At 45.8% G+C, this 10315-nt stretch overlaps 3 protein-coding genes across 3 annotated transcripts; 2 read left to right on the plus strand and 1 right to left on the minus strand.

The window, feature by feature from the left end:
- Positions 1-44: 44 nt before the first annotated feature.
- AGABI2DRAFT_192562 (hypothetical protein) lies at positions 45-710 on the minus strand (the record flags this gene model as incomplete). The annotated part of the gene is made up of 2 exons (XM_006460925.1): positions 309-710; positions 45-245 (listed from the first exon to the last, which is right to left on the minus strand). Coding segments are annotated over exons 1-2 (552 nt in total), but the record flags the coding sequence as incomplete, so codon positions are not given.
- Positions 711-1908: 1198 nt separating this feature from the next.
- Positions 1909-6063, plus strand: AGABI2DRAFT_68830 (hypothetical protein; the record flags this gene model as incomplete). The annotated part of the gene is made up of 6 exons (XM_006460926.1): positions 1909-2841; positions 2897-3448; positions 3502-3611; positions 3747-5007; positions 5065-5526; positions 5581-6063. 6 exons carry the CDS (start codon positions 1909-1911, stop codon positions 6061-6063), a joined length of 3801 nt encoding a protein of 1266 aa, XP_006460989.1.
- A 900-nt stretch (positions 6064-6963) lies between these two features.
- On the plus strand, positions 6964-7332 carry AGABI2DRAFT_69849 (hypothetical protein; the record flags this gene model as incomplete). Its single annotated transcript, XM_006460927.1, has 1 exon — positions 6964-7332. A coding segment is annotated over one exon (369 nt), but the record flags the coding sequence as incomplete, so codon positions are not given.
- Positions 7333-10315: the final 2983 nt, after the last annotated feature.

Below are 10315 nucleotides of genomic sequence, written 5' to 3' on the forward strand. Positions count from 1 at the left end.
TTGCGCAGCGGAATATCGGAGAACCGAGATATGGCATCGCTCCAGCTCCGATGCCTCCAAATTTTGAATTGGAAGCGGACGGAAGAGCACAAGAGCTTGGCTCTCCGGTGAGGGACCCAAAAGCTCGCGTGGTACGAGCGGTGGCTGGTCTTTAAAGTGCTTCAAGAGGTCTGCATTAATAGTTATCCCACTCGAACCCTCCTCATCTTCCGAAGCGAACGAGTCGAGGTCGGTTATGACGAGTCCTAGAACTTATTTGTTAGTACAAGTACCATACAATAAGCCACTTCCTTTCGTTAATGACTGACGGTGACTATCGATCTCGTACCAGGATGATGTCTTCATCTGAACTTCAGGTATCTCTTGTCCCGGCTCTTCGACAGTGCTGGGTAACATCGCACCGTCATCCATCCCATCCTCCCGCGGTAACTCTATGACCATAGGTCCCTCTTCCTCTCTACCAACGACAGGGTTTGACAGGAGCGAGAGATCTGCAAACCCTTGTTCTAATGCACTGTCCCGTCGTGCCCGTTTCGCTACTCGTCCTTCACCCATAGTATCCGATTCATCAGAACTCGTCGACAACTCGCGCAACCCATGTTTTCGCTTCTTCCCTGAATAGTCAAACCACGGGTGGTTGTCGCAAGACCAGATTGTCATGGCTGCCCAAATATGAACAAATTAGGCCTTGGCCAATAACACAGGCTTTGTAACAAGGCGTCGATTACTAATTATAGTACTGTACTATTACGACCGGGTGTTCACGTTATCAGTAATCAAGGCTCGTTGATCATGTGTGTGGAGGATACCGATACCGATACGACCCCGTATTATATAAGTATTAAGTAATTTATTTCTTGGTCATGTTGGTTTCACATGCGTCGTCGCTGGCACAGCTGCACCAACATTGAACAAGACACCAACTTGAATGGATTTCGACGCCGAAGACGACTATTTGTTCAATCAATTTGATTGGAACAATGATTTATTCGAGTCAATGGATAGCCTAAGCAATAGTATTCAAACTTCATTCAGGTGAGCAATTCTCGCGTGTTATTCATCTGTCAACCAGATGCTAATCACCTCCGGCATCTAGCCCAAACATTAACCCAGGTGCACGGGCGGCGACAATACAGGATGACACGGTTGTAGTCACGGAAAGCACCAATGGAAATTCCATCAGCAACTTTCCCAATCAAGGCGTTGCTATCTTTAAACCTGGGCCACTTAATTCCCTTCCAGCCATCGACATCAGTTTATCAAGCACCGAACTCCCATCTTCGGAGACTGCTACTGCTCTCAAACGAGGTCCAGGTAGACCAAAAGGAAGCAAGAACAAGGACAAGAATGATTGTTCCTTGGTAGTACAACACATTCGACGGCCTGTTGGTCGTCCTGTCGGATCAGGACCGAAGCAGAGGGAACAAGAGATAGAACGGGCGCAGCTTATTGCATGTGGAGAGTCGCTCAGCCCAGTGGTTAAGCGAAAGCCCGGGCGACCGCGAAAACGAGTGAATAGTAGTGATATGGGTGTGAACATAGCATTTGGCTCATTTGTAAGACTACTTTCACTCGAATCATTCCATTTCTTTGACATATCCATTCGGAATCAGTCTGTTCAAGTTCCTGAGAAGCAATCCCTTGCGCGTTCAAATACTGAAGGTCTGAGTATGCCCAGAGTGAGTCATTAGTTAGTATGATTAGTATTAATGCTTCGTTATTAACAAATTCATTTAGTTCTCTATCCAAGACTCCAGACAATTATCACAGTCACTGCCTACTCATAATTTGACCTCGTGTGGTCCGAGTTCCTCAAATGACGCGGTGTTACCAGTACCTGACCCTGAACATCCTATTAAACATGGCGTTATGGGAGCAGATGGCGAGCCCGAAGACTATGACAAGCTGATGGAGGATGGATTAGGTGTAGAAGATGGCGATATAGAGGAAGATGAGGATGAAAAGTATATTGCCGATGGTACGGTACCTCCAATTCCTGATCCAGTATGCACTTCGTGGCAAAAACCACTACCACCATGGCTTAAGGCTGAATTCGATGCACGACTGGCAGAATCGGATAAGCGAGGAGAAGATGGACTTCCTCCTCTCTACCGCAACAACCAGACGTTTTGGTTTCCTCAGCGCTCCGTGTTTTTCATGTTGAACAAGAGCAATGCAAGTATCACGCCCCAAACCCTATATAATCCTAGATTTTTCCTATGGGACCCGCATGTCCTCTGTCCAGATGGCATTCCTTGTCCCAATTGTAATGCCCCGTTAACTCGCCATGGTAGCCTCCAACGACCTCGACGGTGTATCGACCAAAACTCCTCATTTTGGATTATTGGATATCGTTATCGTTGTACGCGCTGCCGAAATCCATCAGGGAAGCCCACAGTCACTTTTTGCAGCTGGAACCAGCGAATTCTTGACAAGCTTCCACGCGCACTTGCCCACGAGTTTCCAGCTCATCTCACCCGTCGAAGTGGGATATCCAAATCAACATTCAATATCCTCAGGTCTTGTCTACAGAGTGGAATGGGAACGAAACAGTTTTCGGATGCCTTACGGCTTTCGCACCTCCTTTCATACGATACTATCAAACTTCAGTACCTATGGACCCTTCGTACACGTAAACAATTCTCAAAGATTACTGGTCGGACATTTGAACAGTTTCTTCCATTTGAAGACACCTCTAGAAATGGGTATCATGGGTACATTCCAAGCTCAAATTGGCTTCGGGACTTGTATGATACATTTATCGAGAGCCATCGGAACGATATTAATCAACACATGTCAATGCTGACTGCCAATATCTGTGCACTTGATCATAGCCATAAGGTGAGCAAAATTCTGATTAACATACTCGTCTTCATTATTAATCAAAGTAACTCAGTTTCCGAAACACATTATCCGTGTCGACGGTGTTCCCATCTTCACTGGGCTACTTACCATGACAAATGAGGTTGGCGAAATACGCGTATTTAATCTTGTTGCCAGCAAAGCACATGATGCTTTCCGCTCGTCTCTTGAGGAGGTGCAAAAATCACTGATACGCTACGGTCACCCTCAACCGTCCCTTATCTATACTGATAACCTTATTGATAAAGCTTTTCTCGAGAACATTTTTCCTTCGCTGCGTCACAATGTAACACCAGTTAAGAAATATGCTCACCTTGATCCATATAATGTTCCTTCTGGTATAGCTATCGACATCAGAGAAACGCCATCAGCTATCGATGATGCAATGAGACAGATTCTGGATGAGCTTGGTGATGAACAGCGGTTTCTTGCAGTAGGATTTGATACAGAATGGAACATGGAAGGCTCGGTGTCGGGTGGGTTAATCAAATGCGGTAATACTGCAGTTATCCAGGTTGCGTATGCAAAGAGTGTATTTATATTGAAGGTGAGAGTTTTAAACATATATACCATTTACTCTGCACAAGTCCTAATAAAACTGTATCATTTTAGGTTGAGAGGTTGATTGCTTCATGAAAGCTTCCCCATCAACTTTCACTTTTATTAGCAAATCCCAAAATCCTCAAGGTGGGACGGATGGTCAATAGTGACATTCGCTCGCTTCAAAATGCTTCTGATTTTCAACGAGAGTTTGTGGGAGGTATTGATCTGGCCACATATGCACGTGAACGGCAAGTTGTACCAGATGCCAGGTGTAGCCTCGCTGATCTTTGCGCAAACGTTCTGCATAAGCGGCTGGATAAAAATGTGTCTGCCCGGATTAGTAACCAATGGAGTAATAGCAACTTAACCATCGAACAAATCAATTACGCTGCTCGAGATGCTTATGCATCACTCGAAATCTTCAATGCCCTGCAGGTTCTCCCCCTACCACTTCCACTTCCTCCTAATCCGGAAGCCGGGCTCTTGGTGCAAATCTACCACGATGATAGCACTCGCATAATTGCTTATGGCGAGACTGTCGAATTTCCATTGTCATCATTCAACGGAATTGCCATCAACAAACACCGTATTGTTGTTGAAGTTACGCAGGTGCTAGTTCCTGCTGCAATCATTCGACCACACGGTAAACAACCGTTATGTACATTTGGTCCACCACCATTCAAGATCGTAACTCTTCGCTCTCGCCTCAAAATTGTACCACCGTCATCTAAACCTCAATCGCCAGTGCTCTCGCACACCAATCAATCAAGTTCAGAAACATCCGAACCATTATCCGGATCCCTGCCGCAGCCTGACTTGATGGCCAACTCAAATCCACCTCCGGACGCAATTACAGTCGCGGATCTGATCCATCCAGATTGTGCCAAAGATCAAGATCAAGATCAGCCGACACCTGGTGGAGATAAGACAGAATATGAGGTTGATGAATCAAGTCGAGACGAAGGTAAACAAATCTTGGGGCCAACTCCGATGGAATGGCCATCAAATATCCGAAGTCGTGTGTTGAAGGATCCATTCCACATTTTCAAAATGTTTTATATCTCACGTTCGCATGGTCTTCGTTATGACTTTGCAAATGCACTTCGCGATGCCATGTTTATTCCAAACCTTGAAGACAAACAGCGAATTGAGGCCTGGGGTGCAACACTTTCCCCTCCCTTATCATTTGAAGATATACGAAAGCAGAGTCCGAAAACCTTATGGAGACATTGTCGGCGCACTATTCCACCTCCAGAATATCTCTATTCTCTTATAAAGGATGTTTTTCACACATATGGACCACTTCGAGATGCTCAAACAGGAAAGACCCTTTTCGATGCTAATAGTTGGAAAACTTCGAAAAATGTTTTGGAGCTTGTTCGGCTTGGTCAGCTTTCAGATCCTCCCGATATCAGTCTTTATACGCAGATTGGGTATAGTCCCAAGTTTGGTGGCCTCCCAGTGTACCGGTGTTCCCGGGGTACTAATTTTACGGAGGGTGGTGTTCACACACACCTTCGCCCCCGCCTTCCCACATCCGGGGCATCAATCCGACATGTTAATTCCTCGCTTATGGATTTTGCATTACGCCATAACCTTTTGGTAAGTGGACTGCTAATGATATTGCTTCTGCGACTTATAATTCATATGATTTGGCAGGTTGGCACGTTCAATAGAACGGGTCATTGCTACAAGAGCCATTTTGATATCTGGATCATAAACGAGATTCAGGAACTATATACAACACTCGAAGACATTTTTGTCGATAACCCTGAACCTCCATACCTGGAATCGTGGGTAAACGGAAACCTTTATGAGCAATCCAGAGAAGTCATCGGAGTAGTCCCAATTCTACCCTCTATTCGTGAAATGTTCGGAATGGCATCATTCGAGCCTTTGACTGTTAACAAAAAACCAATGGAACATGAATATCTTGCGCAGGTTCAAGGAACTCGAAAACCGGTGCTTCCTGTTCATTCAAAAGCAGAAAAAGAATTGTTTCGAACACTTCGAAAAGAGCAGCCCACATTTAACTCACCAACCACCGAGAACCCTGATTGGAAACAGGCAGTAAGAGTCTGGAATGAGTTTGCTGACAGAATGGATGGTATTTCATACAAGGTACGTATATCCCGAGTAATACTTCATATGCTATACAGAATCTCATATGTATAGCTTCCGGAACATCTTTCACTCTACATATCAATGTGGAAATCGATTGTCAACGTCAAGCAAACTCTATCATTGACTGCCACGGAACGGGAACCGCTGGTCAAAACTATTCTAGACCCTCGCCGATCCCATCAAATACCTCCAACTCAGGCTCAAGTCCCTCAACCAATTCGGGTCACCCAGGGCTTCCTGACTATTGAAGATTCTCAAGGTCCCAGTAGTACTACATACGCAAGCACTAGTACTACATCAACACCAGACATCGCAACTCAACTAGCGAAGAAACGAGCTAGTGAGCATCTCGAAAGCACTCGACCAGTCAAGAAGAGTAAGGTCCGTCACTGTGCAAAGTGTGCAGAAGCTTCCTGCCCCGGCAAAATGAGCATCAAACGATGTTTCAATGCTTGTCGCGACTGCCATAAGGTTGCGTGTCGAGGCCGGAACACAAAGCAACCGAGAACTCCCTGCTACGCGAGAAATGACTGATTCAAGTTGTAGTTTATGTTTTCACCTAGTAAACATTGTCATTTCTTTGCTAGACCCATTTTACTGTTTCCCTTGTCAATCTTGAATAGCCCCGGACTACCGAAAGCTGCATCGAATGCTTGTCCTCCTTGTTTCGCGTATGGTGGGATATTTTATTTTATTATTATTTATTTATTTATTTTACAGCCACACACATCGGTATCGGGCCGTAATCAACCCGTTTTTTGAACTTATTTTGGTTCACGTTATCACATAATCGAGTGGTGTGAACTTGATTCCTATTGGCTGCTACATATCCAAAAGCGGAAAACATATCCAAAAAAGGAAATTTATTCATATTCGCTGGCTAGGATGGTTGAGTATACTTATTGTTGAATATTCTCTACTCAAATAAGCATTACAGGGATCCTCACTAAGCTGAACAACGTTGAGGCATCGATGTTGTAAGATGCTTCAACACTGGAGGTGCGGTATTTCTGATATGATCTTTATCTTTCCTTTTTCGGTTATTTCTATTTCTATTTTTATCTATTCATTTCTGAACTTCCGTTTTCTGTTCTTCCGACTTTCAGCTATACAGCTGTGATCTCTTTTCAATTCAGAACTATACAGTTTATTATGGCTGTTTATGCCGAAGTACTTATACCTCGAAACTTTAAACTCACACCTCAGTGATCAACACGACATCTGTTTGACACTGAGGTGAGTAGCTTACTTGTGACTTATATCTCATGTACTTATTTGTGGCAGATACTCGTATTTTAGGTGAATATTACTCAGTGATCAACACGACATCTGTTTGACACTGAGATACTCGTATTTTAGGTTATGGGCCCCGACCTTGCTTGAACATAAAGAAATCATACTCCACAGACCTTCACTTGAACTTTACATACTACAATGGCGACGAACACAGGCGGAAACGCTCCTCCCATTTTTGCAGACACCGCGAAATTCAACGGAACTAACTGGGTATCATGGAGCGGGATGATTCGCATAGCGGCCGAACTTCGAGGTGTTTCCGGCTACCTTGATGGTTCAATCCCCAACCCGGCCACTGAAACAACTCTAGCTATCAATGTTATACCACCGTCGCCTACAGATACTACACTTCTGCCAACAGACACACCTTGGGAATCTACCACCCCACGCGCAGCCGAATGGAAAGTACGCAATGCGTGGACCATGGGACTCCTCATATACAACACCACTGATCCCGTTGGCCTCGGAATATCGATCGGGGGAACTGCAGCCGACGCATGGAGGTCCTTCCTTGATAACTATGAAGTAGCCTCCGAGATGGCTCTCCTAAATGCTGAGATGGAGCTAAGGAATATGATGTATGTGGATGGACAGGACTTCACGGAGTTTATCTCTCGTCTCAGGACCAAATGGTCCAACGCGAATGCTTTGGGGGCGAAGATCGATGATAAGTCCTTCCGTTCAATCATACTGAACGCCCTCCCTCGATCTTGGGACTCTATCGTTGCCACATTATACACCACCAAATCGTCTCGCGATGCCATTCAACAACTCTTCACCCACTGGGCTAGAATTAGCCGCGATCGAGTCACAACCTCACAAAACACTTCTGCTCTGCAAGTGAACACTCAAACTCGTAACAACGATCGCCAGCGGAGCCAAAACAGCCAGTTAGTATGTACCAACCAAAACTGTAACCGACGTGGACATACCATCGAGTTTTGCTATTGGCCGGGAGGTGGAAAGGCAGGCCAGTTCCCACAGGGATTTGGGAGACGTGGGGGTGCTAGAGGTAATGCCAACAATACCACGACTGGAACCTACCAGACCTCCGCTAACAACACCACCGCCGACTCCAACAATAAGGAGGAAAGGAAGGAACAGCAAGTTTTCGCACTTGCTGATATCACTGACGCCGACGACGATACCAAAGTCGCCAAGGTACCATCCAATCTACCAATCCACGTCCTCTCGCCTAATACTCCATCCCTTTCCTTCACCAGTGTCTCTGATACGTTGAACGTTGATTCTACTGGCAAAGGATCACAGAGAGGTGGGGGAGTAGGTATCAATACTACGTCGAGTACAACCGATGCAATTCCAACCTACCAAACAGTCACCTTGCTCGATTCCGGAGCTAGTGACCATTGCTTCGTCAATAAAATATGTTTCTCCACATATAACTTGATCTCCCCTCCTCGACAAGGCAACGCCGCTGGGAAGGGATCGACGTTCGCTATCAGCGGGACTGGGAGCGCAGAACTATACACACCTCTTAATGGAATATTGACGAAAGTGGTTCTGTCAGACGTCTTGCATACTCCGCATTTAAGGTCGAACCTGATCTCCATCTCCAAATTGGTCTCGAGAGGATCTTCTGTCAGTTTTGAGGGAAGCACGGCCATTGTCCGGAATAGAGCTGGCGAAACGGCACTTGTGGCATTCAAGGAAAACGGCTTGTATGTGATACCTAATGCCAACGTTCATGCCAACGCTGTACAAGCCAAATCAACGGCGGTATCATTGCAAACTTGGCACAGACGTCTTGGACATGCCAGCATTGAGGTGGTGAAGAGGATGTCGAAGGAGGGCCTTGTGGATGGAATGAACGTTGCAGGCTCCGCAGAAGTAAGCGGTCTTTGTGAAGACTGTATATATGGGAAACATACCTTACATCCCTACAATAATCCAAGCCCACCAGAGACTAAGCCTCTCGAACGCGTCCACATTGATATCTGGGGTCCTTCCCCGGTTCAGTCAGCCGGGGGAGCTAAATACTTCATGTTATTTATTGACGGCGCCACATCATTCAGAAAACTATACTTCCTTACCACCAAGTCAGCGGACGCGACGTTAATGGCCTTCAAGGATTTTCATGCGGAGGCGGAGAGGCAGACTGGGATGGTGCTGAAAGAGGTGAGACTTGACATGGGACGTGAGTGGCATAATGAGCTTTGGAGTACGTACATAAAAACCCATGGCATCATCCTCAACTTCACTACGCCGTACGCCCACCAGCAAAATGGGAAGGCCGAACGTTCAATGCGAACCCTGTTGGATATGGCACGCACGATGCTCGCCGATTCTGGACTACCCCAGAAGTACTGGGCGGATGCTGTTCAAACTGCCGCGTATATTCGAAACCTCATCCCAACTACCAGTAACCCTTCCCTGGTCCCTGCAGAATGTTGGTCTGGGCAACGACAAGATGTCTCGCACCTTCGACCCTTCGGCTCTACTGCCTATGCGCATATACCGGTCGAAATTCATCCTTCTAAATTGTCCCCCCGGTCTGCTAAGCTTACGCTCGTTGGATATTATGGTCATACAGGGTATAATGTTAGGGCGACTGTGACTGAGATGTCACAGGTCACACCTGAACTTAAGAACTATAGAGGAAAGTGATAAAAGTTTATTAGGCGTGAACCTAAGAGAACTCGACGGAGTCTTCTACAAGTTTCTACCTACTTTATATACCTAGACTACGGCGCACAGACCAACTACCCTAGGTAACTTATTTATATACTGACATGTGAAAAGAAGTACGTATGAGAAAGTAGACTAATTATACATTTGACATGAGAAAAGAAGAGTGGAGTAAGAAGTAAGTAAACAAAAGTAAATTGATCATAAAAACGTCAACAGCACCAAACAAACCATAAAAGTGTCCACAAGCACAAACGACTCCTAAACCGGTAATCTACTCACACAAACCAATACGTCCCGAAGTAGTTACCTAACATCGCATCACATGGACATAGCACAAAGAATCCGGCTATTGCCCATTGTCGCGGCCCCCAGTATCCCCATCTCTGTATCACCCACGCCTTCTGCTCCTCATAGTCCCACATTGCTAAGCATACCCTCCCACACTGTCTGCACCGATGATCCGATAGGTTCCAACCTACCGGTCTTGCCTCTCTTCCTATAGCCGCCGCCGCCCTTCTCCATTGTACTTGCTCCGCATGGTTCGGAGGCAAGAAAGATAAGATTAAATCGATAAGTTCAATTGGTAAGTCTGTAGCTTGCGCCATTTTAGCAGTATGCCGATAGTTTAGCCTCCGTCGAACTGTAGCAGCAGAGGAAAATTATTATGTAATAAAATATGTGACAGATGTGACAGCGTGACGCCGTGACATTCTGGCAAGGTTCTAACAGTGCCCCCTCCTTAAAGTCGGCTCCTCCGGAGACGACCCTTCAAGACCTCCACGTTCGCCAATTTCGTTCCAACTTCTTAAGATATTCGGCATCAAACTGTTTGTCATCCCAC

This window comes from Agaricus bisporus (genome assembly GCF_000300575.1).
Source record: "Agaricus bisporus var. bisporus H97 unplaced genomic scaffold AGABI2scaffold_5, whole genome shotgun sequence".
NCBI lineage: Eukaryota > Fungi > Basidiomycota > Agaricomycetes > Agaricales > Agaricaceae > Agaricus > Agaricus bisporus.